Here is a 17,281-nt window from a genome sequence, read left to right as displayed (position 1 = left end):
ACAGTAGAGATAACCGCAACATAATTTGAAGTGTTTGCTTTAAAGAGCCCTTTCTGTAGCACTGGCTCGAAACAACGTTTAAAGTGTCATTGATTTACACGCTCAAGTTTGAATTTTAATTTGTTCCTTTTCTTTCTTTTTAGAATTCCGTTCCAGCAGTCTGGCTACATTCCTTTGGAGGCTGGCAAGTATTACTGGATTGAGGCCCTGCACAAGGAAGGCGCTAGGAGGGACTCTCTCTCAGTAGGCTACATTCTGGAGTGCCCCAATGCACCTTCGGTCCTATCCGAGAAACCAATCTTAAAACCAAGTCTACAATACAAGATTCCACGTAAGTGATGCTATGCTTCTGCAATAAATTCAGTTAAGGCTACTCAATTTGAAAGTTAAACACTATGTTTATAGCCCGCAGCAGGCGCTCGGTTAGTTGGGAGCAGCGCGATAAACGGCGAGCGAAGAACAAACCACTTGCCTTATTTTACCCTCGCAGTTCTTCGCACTAATCCCGTTTTTCAAGCAGCCCCTCAACAAACCGAGCGCCTGGAACAGGCTACTGTGTTTAGAGGAAAAGCTACATCATCTAAAGCTGGGATTCATGGCCGGTTCTCTATCCCCACTGAATTATTGGAAATGTTGAAACATACTTTTTCAGTTTGCGTTCGTGTTTGAGAAAGATCTGCTTAACGATTAGATTGAAAACTGTATCAGAACTGTGCGTTCTCCGTGGGTGATTCTCCCTTGAATACCTAAGCTTTGCGACATTAGAATAGTTTGCGTACACAATTGCTAGCAGCTTACTCATGTTAACGAAAAATCGTCGGGAATGCTCGATGTACCCAACCGATGGTTTTCACTCTACTTACTATATTGTAAAAACGGCTGTAACTTTGTTGACTTATAGATCACTCTTCATCGAGGGTTAACTTTGCTTTATTAAAGTATCATTTTCAACTCTGGATAGTTATTCGGCTTGAAATAACAAATTCAATTGCAGAAAATTCACTTATCGTAGGTTAGTTAGTTCAATCAGCTTTCGAAGATCCTTGTTCTGGTGCTTAAATTAACTTCATTACTGATGTTATTTTTTTTTTGTTCTGCTTACAGGAAGCTGTTCTGAGGTGAAGAAAATGTGGCCTGGATTCAAAGATGACGAATTCGTCATACAGATGACCCCTTCATGTAATCCAGTCCGTTTGTACTGCCATGGACTTGACACAGCCACCCCCCGTGAGTACATCACTCTGCCAGCTGGTCCTGATAGAAATTATGCCAGTTTCCACAGGGGTAGGCTGCTCAACTTTGAAAGCTGTTCGGGCTCAGTCAACCCTGAACCTAAACTGACCGCGAATTACTGGGGCACAACAAGGTAAGTTTTGATCCGATTTTGTGATTGCGGGTCTCGTGCATACTTCACCAATTCAGAGTATTACAGAAATATATGGACGAAAGGAAGGCTGATTTTGAAGTTGATCTATTATTTTCTTGTTTTATTTTAGCTTCAACAAAATCCGCGTCGATCCAGCGTCGGGTCTTGTCCACAGAGACGACTTCCAGTTCGCCAAGACCGAGGGCAACCCGGTACGATTTGGCCGCGCGGGAGACTGTTTCTCAGCCGCCTCCAAATGCCAGAAGGGTAAATTCCAAGTGGATCTGTCGGGCACAGGCTTGCGCATGCGTAAGGAGGTGGACTGGGAGGCCTGGGGAACACCCAAACTGCCTCAAAGGCTTCTGAACGTTCATAAGGCGGAGGACGGGACAATGGCGTATGGCGAGTGTGGTGGATCGTGTGGAGGATGTCAGCCAGTCAAGGAAAGGATGTTTGTGGAACCATCAACTTGTACTGACCAAACTACTACTGGTAAGTGCTAGAATCATGTTGAAGGGTTTTGCCCGGCGTAGTCCAGTCTCTGATCCTCCTCTTCCGCGCACTCTTTACAGGGGCTGAACCCAGGCGCCTGGGTTTAACCCCTATTAAGAGCACGTGGAAGATAGAGTTCAGGAACTGGACTATGCTCGGCGTAGAAAGATATAACCCTCCACGAAGTGGAGCCTTTAACGACGATGCAATTTACTTCCATGATTTTAATCCTTACTACGTCGTCTCCAGAGATATAGGCAATTTATTTAATTAACGATTAAGCAGGGCGAGTGCTTTCCGGGCCGCGAGATTGGCGTTGAAGCGACTGAAACTAGACTCGGACTCAGACCCACCCCGTAATGACTCTGTCACGTGGTTAGCATTAGTTACCTAGTCTCCCTGGCAACGGTTATTCGCTCGTTCGCGACTCAATTTTTTCTCAGCCGTTAGTGGGGAGGGACGTTGCGTGACAGGCCAAAAAAAAAGGCTTTTCTCGCTGTTTGCGCCTTTAAATCTTAACAATGGCAACAGTATTTTCAATTTTTTTGGTATGATCTAACATTTTCTTTCTCTTTTTCTTTCTCAGACGCTGTCGCTCGTCAGTCGATTCCAGCTCCTAGTGCCAAAACAGACCAAAAAGGAGAAAAGAAATCTGTTGTCAAACACCCTCAGAAGGTACATGTTAGATCCGAGGCCCCTTACCCGCACTTGAAAAAGTTCTTCCGCACGGAGCCTGGTCTCGACGAGACAGAGATGGAAGTAATTGGTCACGTGACAAAGAAGAAGAAACGAAGCGAACCGAAAAGGAAAAAGAAGAGAAAGCGACATCTTAGTGAATAGAAAAAAATAGCCGGTCAATTGACATTAGGACTTAAAAATAAAGATTTCATTTAAATTTGACGAAGAACACGACAACTGTTGCCGTGTTTACACAACTATGTACAAAACTTAACGATGAAACTTGTGCCAGATCATAAAATTACAGTGAAATCCCCACCAAACTCAAAACATGTCAACGGGGCGCTCGTAGACAACGAGATATTAGATAAGAGCATGACTGACTAAGCCTTTGTTCGAGGCGACCGCATTTACGAGGTGGTGGTTAAGCGGGGTTTCACTGTAGAATCAAAATATAGTTGGGGTAAAAACAAGTCCCACGAGTCGGTGAATTGTATCCCAACGAACAGAATGTAGATGTAACTTAAATATTATTGACGTCGTTACAAGATTCTTTATTGTTCATAACAAGTCCTTCCAAGCGATCTTTGGTTCCTTTTGTGTAGACTTCGCAGTTTATTTCCTCACGTTCTTTGCCCCACATGAAAGGTGCAAAGCTGCATACAGGGATCCAAAACAGAACAAAATAAGGCTTCAGAAACCCATAATTTAGTGAATGATATGATATAGTGATGTTGTATTGTTACTTAATATTGATTGAGACTAATAACTCACAATTACGAATTTGAGAAGGAAACGAGGTCCAAGGAGGACATTTTTTGTCTTTGTTTTGTAAAAGGAAAGTGTCTAACAAATCAATATATTTGACGTAACAAACACAAGAAGGGATTACTTTTTTTTCTCATAAACAAATATGGTCAGCGGTCACATAAAAGGAAACCTTTAAGATGAATGATTGACATTTGTGAAAAGCCTTGTGGACAGCAAATTGAATGGCGATGCAATTAAGAAAGTACATTTTCAAGTTGAAAAACAATATTTTTCTTTTACATAGGCTTAAAAAAGTGATCTCGTTTTAATTTTGACCACATGGTTTTCAATTTGGAGAGAACTGAGGCATTGTCGCCCGTATATCGTGGAAAATCTGATATTGCAGTAATAAATCAATCAATGGTGAAAACACCAAAAAGAAGCATGAAAAATACTAACGATGTTTTTTTTTTTCTTGTAAATGGCGAGTGTAAAACTCTTCGCTTTTTAGGTCTGTTTATTTTGTCTTCCAAATCATTCCGTGTCATATTTGTGAAATTCTTAATTTTCCTCTTAGTGTGTCGGCATTTAGCAATGACATGACGTAAAGGGCACCATAGTACAGTAAGCCGTAGCAACCATACCGAATAGCACACAACTGATAAAAAAATAAATATGTATCGTTTTGTAACATTATGCAGACGATTGTAGTGTAGTAAAACACGCATATGGATCATAGATTATTTTTGATGTGAAAATAAACATTAAACGTTCATTATGTTGCTTGCTAATTTTCTGACATTCACTTGCGGTGCATGCTGGACAATAGACTCTGGATTGAGAGAGAGGTCTGGGTAACAACCTGTGTCCACACGTCGAGTAATTTCGAACCCAGAGTCGCCGTTTCCTTGGTTAGCGGTAGACCTTCCGCTGACCGGGAAGCTGGTGGACTGTGGGCTCGAGTTTGTATATTGTTTTCTCAGCTCAGGCAAGACAGATCGGGACTCTTTACTTCCATGTCGGTGCCTTTCACCACCCTGGCCAGTATAAATGAATCCGCGTCAAAATAGGACATGATGCATCCCAATGCCAATATCGTTCCAAGAGTCTGTGTCCCTCTTTATACCGGTGATCGGGAACCGCAGCGGCTCTGGGCGATTAAAAAACCGGAACCACGAATACCTGGTTCCGGTTTGATTGTGCGTTATATTTAATTACAGGCAAAAACCTTTATGCATACAGATGTAACTCGTACCGCAAATGATCTTATAAACGCCGGGGCGTCTATTAAATTTAAGGACTCCTAGGAGGGGCGTTAAAAAGATATGACGCGTTTATTAAAGGGAGGCGTTTATTGGAAACTAATGAGATATATTTACATCAAGACTCATTTGTCTATAAAACTGATGTGTACAATGCGTTTACGACGCATATTAGAACAACTTTATTGTGGTAACTGAAGCTCTACAGTGCGTTGTACTGGATAATAAAATGTACAATAATCTTTTCGACTTTCCATTACATGTACAGGTCAAGAATAAATTCCACGTTTACCCTTAGTAACACCGCAATTATTGACCTCAGTAAAATTCTGACCCCACTAGTTTTCCATATAAAAATGTGTGATTAGATACCTGCTATACACATTGTCAATGCTCTTATCAGATTATCAGACAAAATACGCGTCCATTTTAGATCTCCAAAACCGCACTTGTCATTCTGTTGCTCGCACAGAATAACGATATCTCTCGTAAAAAAAAGTATCTCTTGTGCCGCGTGTCTAATTGGTCAAGCAATAACGACGAAATGCCAAGGGAAATATACACGGATAAATAGAGTGTTAAATAGATATGCCAACGACTATGGGGAAAAGTCGAATGCATCGATATCAAAGTTAGGTTATAAGGATTCTTTTCCAAATATTTCCATAATGTGCGGAATATCTTTGTTGTAGCAATGATAAGAAGTGATTGACTATATTTTGAAATATACAAGTTCTCCTAACTGAGCTACTGGTACCATTGTAGCTGGATTCCCATCATCCGCATTGAGGCGTTTTGAGGAGAAATTAGGTCTCGATCAGTAGGGCTACCTAAATCTAGAATTCTGAATCATTCTTTTAAAGTGACAATATGTTCACTGTTTTCATGAGATATCACAGTCCAAAGTCCTGTTAATACATCGTATTTCAGCAGTGTTTCTTCCTTCGAAGTAATGCTTGATCCAGCGCATTCGTTTTCATTCCCAAAGTACAAGAAATCGTCGGAACCCCACTTTCACAACTTTTTAGCGCAAAAGTCTTCTATATCGTCTCACGGGTACGTTACTTACATTTATCTCAAAAGGAGTCTATTGAAAGCTAGTCTCCTTCGTAACGGTTTGTTGTCGGGAACGTCACGCAAAGTTGGGTGACGACACTCACCAGTTTGCCACTCAAAATGTGCGGAATTTCCAGCCATGTTTCCAACCATGATAACATCAATTAATTTCCTGCCAAAACAAAGTTGTCTGCAGGACTACGCGGCCATAAAAGCACTGCTTCGTTCAATTGAACAGCGTGATCTTTTTCTCGATCGGTTTTCTGCACATGGGACACACTTCCAGTGACGTTGCACACGCGTCGCACGTGCCATGTCCGCACATGAAAGCGACATTGCGCGCTTTTTCAAGACAAATGGCGCACATATTTGCGTCTTCTATCTCCCTGACATGCGCCTGAAGCGACAGCAAGGAATGAAGGGTCTCTAGGTATTTCTCGTCATTTTCATTTAATTCTGCTTGTTGGGCGGGGGTTTCTTCTATAAACAACAAAAAGAGATAAAAAAAAACATCAATTTAGCAGTACAAAAGTAAAACAAAAAAACACTAAACTTTGCAAATGGATAATAAAGTTCTGATTCAGCATCTCAGTTGTCGATTGTTTAAAAATATAGAGTCGAATACACAGCCCAAAACATAAGTGGCGAACATCATACCACTGACCACTGATCAACAAAATCTCTTCAACTTCTAAAAATGCCCCACCCCACCTCTTCCCTGATATACTTTCTTATGGTTATACGCCTGCAGGGCCCATCTTTATCGAGACGTGCAATTCCTTTCGAGAGTAAGCACACCACCCTCCGAAAACAAACTATACACTGCCTCGTCCCCAGGCGCCGATCGGCCGGACGTTGTGGCGGTAAGGCGGGAAAACAGGGAGCGCGGGGGTTGATGGTTAGAGACCGAGCCGTCTGCATCAGGACCAGAACGCCAAGTGAACCGTGTAAGACAAAGGAGGAGGACGCCTGGGGACGAGGCAGAACTATGTATACAAACACGGTAATGTTTAAGCCTGATAAAAATGTGCTGACATTGCAGCCGCGTTAAAAGCTATCAACCACCTTAAATATTTACTACAACGAACGAAATTTTAGGTAATATGCGAGCTCTCACCTCTAGAGGTAGATATTTTTCGTTCAATAACATTCTTGCATTTCAAGCACTTCTTCATTCGCGTGGCGCAGTCTGGTGATAGGGAAATAAGATACAAGAAAAGTGTATTTATATATGATGTAACAAACTTGTACGGGAGTTATATGGGTTGCTGGTTCTACAATGCATTTTACAATATTTTACAATGCATTTCTTTAAGACAACTTTTAAAAAGTGGGAGTGTATGTCGGTTTGTCACCAACAAACAGAACGTAAAAAATGTAATTTGTGATAGTGTTAATTAACATAAATTACTATTTTGCCGCACGGACCAGAGAACTGGTGCGGCGTGCTCGCGAGGACTTATGGTTGCGTGTTTGATTGGTTCGTTGGGACTTGTGCTTCTCGGTCGCCTCTTTGGCCTCCTTTCTCCGTTTTTTTTTTTTTTTCTTCTTCGTTTCTCCCATGGTTGGCGACAGTCTTGGAATTGTCACCACGATCTCGTGCGCGATGTCGAGCGCGGGGCACCAGATCAACGGCGTTCTTCCCCTCTTCGTCTGTTGTGTGGGGTCGTGTCACACTGGTCTCACTCCCGTTCCGCTGTTTCGCTTCACGTTGCCTTCTTTTTCTCGTGTTCGTTCCCATTTTTCCCTTCCTTCTGGTGCGACGGTATTTTCGGTTCCCGGTCTGGTGTGTTCTTCCTCGCTTCGTGCACGTTCCTCTGTGTTTTTTCTGTTTTCTTTTCTCTTTCGTGTCGATTTGGCGATTTTCTCGCATGATGTTTCTGTCGTTTGTTTTCCTTCGTTCATGATTCTTTCGGCTTTTTTTTTTTTGCTTTCTTTCTCTTCGTTTTTCTTCCATTCTGATGTCTTTCCCCTTTGTTCTTGTTCGTTGGCTTTTTGCCGTGTTTTCTCTTTTTTTGCGTCTTTCCTTTTTCTTTCCCGTCACGTGCTTGTTGTTTTTTTTCTTGTCTTTTTCCCTTCCTTCTTCCTTTTTCTTCTCCTTTTTCGTGTTCTCTGTCTGGTTTCGCCTTCTTCCGCGTGTTCCGTTGTGTTCCTTTTTTTCTTTTCCTTTTTTTGTCCTTCGTTGCCGTGTTCGGTGTCTTCTTTTTGGTTTTCTCTTTCTCCTTTTTCGTTTCCTTTTCTTCTGCGCCATTCTCTTTTCCCTTTCTCTCCCCTCTCCTTCGTCCGTTTGTTCTTGCTTGCGTTCCCGTTTCTCTCTTTTTCTCCTGCGGTTTTCTTCCTCTCTGTTCTTTCCTTCTCCAGTTTTTTTCTTGCTTCGTTTCCTGTGTTTCTGCTCCTGTTTTTTCCGGCTGTGGTTTTCGTTTTCCTGTCTTTTTGGTTTCGCTTTCTGGGTCATGTTGTTTGCGTCCTTTGCCTGTTGCCTGCTTTCTTTCTCTCTCTCTCGCTCCTTGCTTCCGTTTTCTTTTGGGCAGATTGTTCTTCTTCTGTCGTCGGACCTCTCCCGGCTGATGATTGGGCTCTTTTTGACGTCTTGGTTTGGGTCCCTGTCCCTGTTCCCCTTCTTCCGATTCCGTGTTGTGTCTTTCCGTTTGTGTCTCACCGATTGCTGTTGTCGCCCCTCTGTTCTGTTGTTCTGTGGTTTTCCGTGTTGGGATCTCTTGTTCCTTGTCTCTGTCTTTCCTACGTTCCTTCTTCTCTTTGTTCCGGGCTCGCTTCTCGCTGTGGCTGTTTCTTGTTGTCTCTCCTCTGTTCCCTTTTTTTTTCCTCTTTTTCTGCTTCGCTTTTCCTTTTGCTCGAGTTCTTTTCTCTTCTTTTTTTTTCTCTTCTTCTTGTGTTCTGGTTGTTTCTTTTGTTCTTTTTCTTCCTCCTGGGGTTCCTTGCGGCTTTCGCTGGTGGCTTCCTCGGTCAGCGGTTGCTTCCCTGTTCCCCTTTTTGTGCTTCTGTCCTTGCTTTTTTGTGTTCCTGCGGTTGTTCCTGTTTCCTCTCTGTTGGTTACGTGGCCTTTGTCGTCTTGCCCTGCTTCTGTTCTTGTTTTTGTCCTGTTCTGTTTGCTTCGTTTTCGGTTTTTTTCTTTGTTGCCTGGGTCTTCTTGTTCGTTTTCTGGTGGTCTCTTTTTCTTTCTCTGGGTCTCTTTGTTCGTTCTGCTGTGTTTCCCTTGGTTCCTGGCTTGTTGCCGTTCTCGTTGTCTCCGTTTTCTCTCTTTTTCTTTTCTCTGCTGTTCTGTGTTCTTGCTTGCTGGTTTTTCCTGGTCTTTTCTCTTCTGGCTCTTCTTTTCTGTCCTGTTCCTCGCCTCTCGTTGCTTCTTTTCTTTCTCTCTCCCTTCCTCTCTCCTCCTCCTCCTCGCTCCCCCCTCCCGCCCTCTTCTCCCCCTCCCTCCTCTTCTCTCGCTCCCTCCTCTTTCCCCGCCCTCCTTTTTGCCTCCTTCCCCTTCCCCCCCTCCCCCCTCTCCCCCCTCTCCTCCCCACCCTCCACGCCCCCTCCTCTCCCCCTTCTGCCCCTCCCCCCCCTCCCTCTCCCCTCTCCTGCGCCCCCCCCCGCCCCCCCCCCCCCCCCCCCCCCCCCCCGCGCCTCGCCCCCCCGCCGCGCCCCCCCCCCCCCCCCCCCCCCCCCCCGCCCCCCCCCCCGTAACATAAGTTGATAATTTTCCTTTTGGGATAGGGTAGCAACATAATGGGGATAGATTGGGGATCGACGTGCTCAATTTCCATTCGATTGGTGCCTATGATTTAAACAAATAGCACACTGATTCCCATGCCTTTCCAATAAAACAAGTGAGTTTAATTTTTCCCAAAAGAATTTATTGTAAAAAGAACAGTTCCGTTAGATTTTCGACCGGTAAATTCGGTTTGCTATACAAATCATAAGCGGCCAAATCCTCATCAGCCTGGAAACCTACGTATTTCCGCCTGGCGTGAGACAAAAAGCGGAAATACGTCTGCCGTTCGAAGGCTAATGTGACATGTAATCACTGGCAATCTTTTTTGCTGAGCATAATCAGCGAGCGGCCAAACAATCGGAGAGAACGCCGGCCAGAGTTCACAGTATCTGCTTGTTAAACGAGTCCAAACTCATCGTCTCAAAAAAATGAGAAGGTTCAAATCCAATGAGTCAAACGAGAGCTATAGTTTGAAGTCTTGTTCTTGTCGACTCTCGTATTATTTGATTTCGCAAAAGCTTTTAACTTTTAACTGAGTTGGTCTGAAAATGGGTCATGGATTTTGCTTTTTTGGTCTGCTATTCGTAAACGTGATTGTCTCTTTTAACCGGGTTTTTCATCTTCACCAGACGGTTTGAAAACGGGTACGGAAAATTATGTACTTTGTTCCATATAGGGTCAGCATTTGGAGAATTGGAAGAACGCCCCCCTCCCCCACTTAAAATTTCAAGGAAGCCCCAACCCCGGTGGCAAATAAAAGTTTGTTCAAATAATTAATCATACCTTTACAAGCTATCGTATGTCCACATGGTTCAAACCTGACAGAGGCTGGCTCATCAGAACACACTATACACTGTAATTCCTCGCTCTCCCCTCCCTGAGGTATTTTGCTAAAGGAGTGAACCACAGCCTGTAAAAAGATCAAGAGGAAAAAATATATTACATACCAATACAGACAATTATACTTTTTAAATTATAGATAGGCGCAGTGGCCCAATAAATGGTTAGTGCGCTGGATTTCGGATCGAGCCGTAAGATAGTGAAACCTTCCACGGCAGTAAAGACCACTTGCTCTGCAAAATCAGCTCCACCTTACACAGCGTAACGATATCTACTTTTATTTGACCTCACCGCAAGATTTACAAAAAGCATCATAACAAAACATTTTAAAATAACTGTACCTTACAACAGAAACACTTCTTTAACATTGTTGCACACTCCATACAAGCCACCACGTGACCACACGGACTAAATATGGCGTCAGCAGGCAAACCACACACCCGACATTTGACGTCAGTTTCCATGGCAACTTCACAACTCGAAGTAGCCTGGGGCGACAATGTTACATAATCTGAAGAGGCGCCATTTTGAGATTCAGCTTTTTCCGGCGTTGGACTACAAAACGAAAAACAACCAAAAAAAGAAATCAATTGGCTGTTTTTTAACACATTCAATAAAGCAGTCTTCAAATGAATAAGTTTTCCGATTGTCGTTAACATAAAGCCAAAGAAATTGCAAAACCAACCAAAGCACAGTTAACTGCTTCAGTCACCTCTACGATTCCCTGAACTGATCGAAATCTAATTTCTCCCTAAAGGGAATGTGTCACGGATTTTAGCTAAACTAAGGCATGGCAAAAGACCATCAAATTCGCTGAAATATAAAAATAACCGCTTAAAACAGTGAAGGACCATTTCAATAACACAGGAAATACAAAAGAAGGAACGGATGGCCAAAATGACGAAGGTTAAAAGGGATTGCGATATAGGTTTTTGAAATGTTGTTGGGCTGGACAGTTTTCAAAGTTAATCTCGTTTGCTTGTAACTTTAAATTATAACGCCCGGGAGACACATTTGGTTGCAATGAAGCTGTGGTTTTATCATTTAGATCCACAGAAGTAATTTCTTGGCAAACATGAAGTTTCATGGCGAGTACTGGCAAATTGTAGACTGTTCACAGTCCCCTATTTATCCGTGAAGTCGTAGAGATCGATTGATCAGTCCGACGGGCCGCCATCTTGGTTCAAGAACGCGAGCGAACACCAAGGAGAGTGCATAAACCCCGTGTGTCCTACCCACAGGAATTTTGCACTCTCTCCAGTGTTCGCTCGCGTTCTTGAACCAAGATGGCGGCCCGTCGGACTGAACGATCGATCTCTATAACTTCACGGGAAAATAGGGGACTGTGAACAGTGTAGGCAAAACGTGATAAAATAAACTTAACTCAGCCGTGACACAGTCCCTTTAAGACACTGATACATCATCAAGCAGACAGGTGATTAAGAATATAGAAAATCATCAACAATGGGACATTGGCTTGATATACCGCAAAATTCTCAGAAACAACATTTAAAGAAATGTGTGGTAACTAGTAAAGGGAATTCACATTTTGATCTTGGGGAGAACTTACCGTTCTGGGGTTGTAGCACTTGGCAGCATGATTTCTCTAAGCCTTGGATCCCTGCACAGCTGTAAAGGAGTCTTCTCGTGTTTGTTCACAAGCGTGATGTCGGCGCCTTGATCCACCAGTAGTTTGGTGATTACAAATGTGGGTTCGCTGACAGACAGCTAAAAGGACAATAAGATTAGCTTATTGTCACTTATTTTCGCGGGACTTAATTTTCGACATTATCAAACAATCGCGAAATCGGACCCGCAAAAAATTTTTTTAATATTTTTCAACGTGTTTTTAACGCTTTTAATGTAGTTTTAGCCAAATCGCGAAGTATGCCCGTTTCATTTTCGCGAAATAAAGTTCACGCGAAAATTAGTAACAATAAGGAAGCTGAGAAAGACGTCAACCTGAGGGCAGTTTGTGTTTCAAACAAAAAAGATTTGACTGACTGACTGACTGACTGACTGACTGACTGACTGACTGAATGACCGAACGAAGGAAACGAATAAAACGAAAAGAACGAACGAACGGACAGACAGAATCTAACTGACCAACCAACCGATTGACTAACTGACTGACTGACAATAAACCGACTGAGTTTAAATCTGTTTTCCTATCACAACTCACCTCTTTCTTTGGAGTATTACTTCCTCCAAACTTCAAGGAATGATACATAACTACTACATGAAGTGGTGAATCGCCGACATCGTCTTGAGCATTGACTTGAGCTCCGTTCTCTAAAAGCAGCTTAGCTATAGTCACGTGTCTTTTGTCAACTGCCAGAAGGAGAGGGGTCTGCTGACGACCGTTTCGAAGATTGACGTCAGAGTGAGCCTGCAATAAAGATGACAGCGTTTTGTGTAAGTAAAATTCTGAGTAGAGTCAGGCAAGGAAGTTTAATAATCAAAATAAAGGAATGGTGGAAAAGGAGACAGAAACAACAGTATGTCAACAGCATATTAAGGTCGTCGCGCTGTATTGCATTGCGCATCCTTACTGCGCAGAATTTCACGCGTAATTTGTGCGCGCACATAAACAAATTGGCAGCTTTTTTCTATGCGGCTTAGTCCGCCAGAAAAATAAATCGTCTCTTTCTCGTAAACGAGTATGGTGACCTATCAATTTATTCGCATATTTTGGGTGTAGCGATCAAGTTCTTTCTGTAAAACGAAAATAGATCATCTCCTATGTTTAAAAAAGAAATTATCACTGGAAATGTGTACTTAATGCCAGTACTCGCAAGGGAATTATTAAGGAATTATGTGGTAAATACAAGGTCCTCGTGCTCCTAAACGAATATGGGGACCCCACTTTTTTATTTCAAAATTCAAGTTCCCTTGAGGTAATCAACAAGTAGTCAAATTTAGGTTGAAAATCTATGTTCAGTTCTATTTCGGGCCAATGACCTTAATATTTGTTTTGTTATTGCGTGGAAGTTTCGTTTTAACTACACATTTACCGAACGATATAACTGGCAAAGTCGTTCATGTACCTGAATAAGGCATTCAACGACATTGTGATGTCCGTTGAGTGACGCTAGGTGAAGCGCAGAGAAGCCATCGTCTTTAACAACATTCAGTAAATCTGGAGACTTCTGTACAATCAAGGATGCGGCCCTGTAGGAACAAAATAGCGCAAAGTTCAACAACAGATTCTCCTAATGGGTCTCCATACTTTTCCAATGGCACAAGTTATGAGAATTTCGTTTGCACCTGACTGTTGCTGTTTTATTACTTTGCACTTCATTGCCGTGTAATATTTAAAGATAGAAACTAAAAAAGAAAGGTCACCATGCTCACGAATGAGATATGATCGGCTAAAGCTACATACAGACCTTTCATTCCCTTTTAAGGCGGCATGGTGAAGACAATTAAACCCTCGTTTGTTCTTGATAGACAAATCTACTCCATGGAAGTTTATGAGAAGTTCCACAATCTCAGCAAAGTCCTTGGCGATAGCATCGTGAAGAACAGTGTCACCATACGAATCCTGCACAAAAATAGTGTTAGAAAGAGCACACAATGAGAAGGCTAAATTGAGGAATAAAGATTAGAGGCGCGTTTACACGGCAGAGAAAATTGGGTACGGACCTCTTAAAAAAATTAATCAGTCCGGACCTTACCACTTTTGTAAAGAAACAGTCAAATCAAAACGGGGCCATAGGCGCCTATGGCCCCGTTTTGATTTGACTGTTTTTCTACAAAAGTGAAGAGGTTCGGACCAATTTTCCGACAGGTCCGTACCCAAATTTTTCTGCCGTGTAAACGCGCCTTAGGTCTCCGGAAGAATCAGCAACTCTTTTTGCATGCTACTTTACATTTATAACTAAAAATGAATACAGTGGCACTTCCCATAAACGGACACCCTTGGGGCCAGAATAGTGCCCAGTTATTGAAAAGAGGCGTTCCGTTATGGGAGGTTAAAAATGAAGTGTGGCTATGGGACTGGGACCATGACAAGTGGCCACTTAGTAGAGGTGTCCGCTTATGGGAGGTTAAAAATGTAGTGTTTGTATGTGGCTGGGACCATGACTAAGTGTCCGCTAAGGAGAGGTGTCCGCTTATGGAAGGTTAAAAATGTAGTGTTTGTATGTGGCTGAGACCATGACTAAGTGTCCGCTAAGGAAAGGTGTCCACTTATGGAAGGTTAAAAATGAAGTGTTTGTATGTGGCTGAGACCATGACTAAGTGTCCGCTAAGGAGAGGTGTCCGCTTATGGAAGGTTAAAAATGTAGTGTTTGTATGTGGCTGGGACCATGACTAAGTGTCCGCTAAGGAGAGGTGTCCACTTATGGGAGGTTAAAAATGTAGTGTTTGTATGTGGCTGGGACCATGACTAAGTGTCCGCTAAGGAGAGGTGTCCACTTATGGGAGGTTAAAAATGAAGTGTTTGTATGTGGCTGAGACCATGACTAACTGTCCGCTAAGGAGAGGTGTCCGCTTATGGAAGGTTAAAAATGTAGTGTTTGTATGTGGCTGAGACCATGACTAAGTGTCCGCTAAGGAAAGGTGTCCACTTATGGAAGGTTAAAAATGAAGTGTTTGTATGTGGCTGAGACCATGACTAAGTGTCCGCTAAGGAGAGGTGTCCGCTTATGGAAGGTTAAAAATGTAGTGTTTGTATGTGGCTGGGACCATGACTAAGTGTCCGCTAAGGAGAGGTGTCCACTTATGGGAGGTTAAAAATGTAGTGTTTGTATGTGGCTGGGACCATGACTAAGTGTCCGCTAAGGAGAGGTGTCCACTTATGGGAGGTTAAAAATGTAGTGTTTGTATGTGGCTGGGACCATGACTAAGTGTCCGCTAAGGAGAGGTGTCCACTTATGGGAGGTTAAAAATGAAGTGTTTGTATGTGGCTGAGACCATGACTAACTGTCCGCTAAGGAGAGGTGTCCGCTTATAAGAGGTTAAAAATGTAGTGTTTGTATGTGGCTGAGACCATGACTAAGTGTCCGCTAAGGAGAGGTGTCCGCTTATGGGAGGTTAAAAATGTAGTGTTTGTATGTGGCTGAGACCATGACTAAGTGTCCGCTAAGGAGAGGTGTCCGCTTATGGAAGGTTAAAAATGAAGTGTTTGTATGTGGCTGAGACCATGACTAAGTGTCCGCTAAGGAGAGGTGTCCGCTTATGGAAGGTTAAAAATGAAGTGTTTGTATGTGGCTGAGACCATGACTAAGTGTCCGCTAAGGAGAGGTGTCCGCTTATGGGAGGTTAAAAATGAAGTGTTTGTACGTGGCTGGGACCATGACTAAGTGTCCGCTAAGGAGAGGTGTCCGCTTATGGGAGGTTAAAAATGTAGTGTTTGTACGTGGCTGAGACCATGACTAAGTGTCCGCTAAGGAGAGGTGTCCGCTTATGGGAGGTTAAAAATGTAGTGTTTGTACGTGGCTGGGACCATGACTAAGTGTCCGCTAAGGAGAGGTGTCCGCTTATGGGAGGTTAAAAATGTAGTGTTTGTACGTGGCTGGGACCATGACTAAGTGTCCGCTAAGGAGAGGTGTCCGCTTATGGAAGGTTAAAAATGTAGTGTTTGTACGTGGCTGAGACCATGACTAAGTGTCCAATTAAGAGAGATGTCCGCTTATGGGATGTTAAAAATGTAGTGTTTGTATGTGGCTGGGACCATAACTAAGTGTCCAATTAAGAGAGGTGTCCGCTTATGGGAGGTTAAAAATGTAGTGTTTGTACGTGGCTGAGACCATGACTAAGTGTCCAATTAAGAGAGATGTCCGCTTATGGGATGTTAAAAATGTAGTGTTTGTATGTGGCTGGGACCATAACTAAGTGTCCAATTAAGAGAGGTGTCCGCTTATGGAAGGTTAAAAATGTAGTGTTTGTACGTGGCTGAGACCATGACTAAGTGTCCGCTAAGGAGAGGTGTCCGCTTATGGGAGGTTAAAAATGTAGTGTTTGTACGTGGCTGAGACCATGACTAAGTGTCCAATTAAGAGAGATGTCCGCTTATGGGATGTTAAAAATGTAGTGTTTGTATGTGGCTGGGACCATAACTAAGTGTCCAATTAAGAGAGGTGTCCGCTTATGGGAGGTTAAAAATGTAGTGTTTGTACGTGGCTGAGACCACGACTAAGTGTCCAATTAAGAGAGATGTCCGCTTATGGGATGTTAAAAATGTAGTGTTTGTATGTGGCTGGGACCATAACTAAGTGTCCAATTAAGAGAGGTGTCCGCTTATGGAAGGTTAAAAATGTAGTGTTTGTATGTGGCTGGGACCATAACTAAGTGTCCAATTAAGAGAGGTGTCCGCTTATGGAAGGTTAAAAATGTAGTGTTTGTATGTGGCTGGGACCATAACTAAGTGTCCCATTAGGAGAGGTGTCCGCTTATGGAAGGTTAAAAATGTAGTGTTTGTATGTGACTGGGACCATGACTAAGTGTCCGCTAAGGAGAGGTGTCCGCTTATGGAAGGTTAAAAATGTAGTGTTTGTATGTGACTGGGACCATGACTAAGTGTCCACTTAGGAGATGTGTTTGCTTGTGGGAGGTTAAAAATGAAGTGTTCTTGTACCATGACAAAGTGTCCTTTCAGGAGAGGTGTCTGCTTATGGGAGGTTAAAACTGTAGTGCTTGTATGTGGCTGGGACCATGACTAAGTGTCCACTAAGGAGAGGTGTCTGCTTATGGGAGGTTAAAAATGTAGTGTTTGTATGTGGCTGGGACCATGACTAAGTGTCCGCTAAGGAGAGGTGTCCACTTATGGAAGGTTAAAAATGTAGTGTTTGTATGTGGCTGAGACCATGACTAAGTGTCCGCTAAGGAAAGGTGTCCACTTATGGAAGGTTAAAAATGAAGTGTTTGTATGTGGCTGAGACCATGACTAAGTGTCCGCTAAGGAGAGGTGTCCGCTTATGGAAGGTTAAAAATGTAGTGTTTGTATGTGGCTGGGACCATGACTAAGTGTCCGCTAAGGAGAGGTGTCCACTTATGGGAGGTTAAAAATGTAGTGTTTGTATGTGGCTGGGACCATGACTAAGTGTCCGCTAAGGAGAGGTGTCCGCTTATGGGAGGTTAAAAATGAAGTGTTTGTATGTGGCTGGGACCATGACTAAG

General features: G+C 43.0%; 2 protein-coding genes across 2 annotated transcripts in view; one reads left to right on the top strand and one right to left on the bottom strand.

Moving 5' to 3' along the window:
• LOC144656629 (uncharacterized) overlaps positions 1–4,064 on the top strand; it is a 54,488-nt gene extending 50,424 nt beyond the window's left edge. Inside the window, 4 exon segments of the mRNA XM_078516872.1 lie at positions 144–331; positions 1,105–1,366; positions 1,497–1,858; positions 2,445–4,064. Coding sequence (XP_078372998.1) covers positions 144–331; positions 1,105–1,366; positions 1,497–1,858; positions 2,445–2,698 — 1,066 coding nt within the window. The 3' untranslated portion in view covers positions 2,699–4,064.
• Positions 4,065–4,634: 570 nt separating this feature from the next.
• LOC144656621 (E3 ubiquitin-protein ligase MIB2-like) overlaps positions 4,635–17,281 on the bottom strand; it is a 34,583-nt gene continuing 21,936 nt past the window's right edge. Inside the window, exons 12-19 of the mRNA XM_078516867.1 lie at positions 13,549–13,703; positions 13,207–13,330; positions 12,342–12,548; positions 11,730–11,887; positions 10,501–10,714; positions 10,103–10,229; positions 6,722–6,793; positions 4,635–6,084 (exon numbers count right to left, since the gene is read on the bottom strand). Coding sequence (XP_078372993.1) covers positions 5,831–6,084; positions 6,722–6,793; positions 10,103–10,229; positions 10,501–10,714; positions 11,730–11,887; positions 12,342–12,548; positions 13,207–13,330; positions 13,549–13,703 — 1,311 coding nt within the window. The 3' untranslated portion in view covers positions 4,635–5,830. The remainder of the gene's footprint in view (positions 6,085–6,721; positions 6,794–10,102; positions 10,230–10,500; positions 10,715–11,729; positions 11,888–12,341; positions 12,549–13,206; positions 13,331–13,548; positions 13,704–17,281) is intronic.

This window comes from Oculina patagonica, chromosome 6, assembly GCF_052425735.1.
Source record: "Oculina patagonica isolate OP01 chromosome 6, crgOcupat, whole genome shotgun sequence".
Classification (NCBI taxonomy): Eukaryota; Metazoa; Cnidaria; class Anthozoa; order Scleractinia; family Oculinidae; genus Oculina; species Oculina patagonica.
Note: the sequence above shows the minus strand (reverse complement) of the source record. Positions and strands in the feature narration are given on the sequence as shown.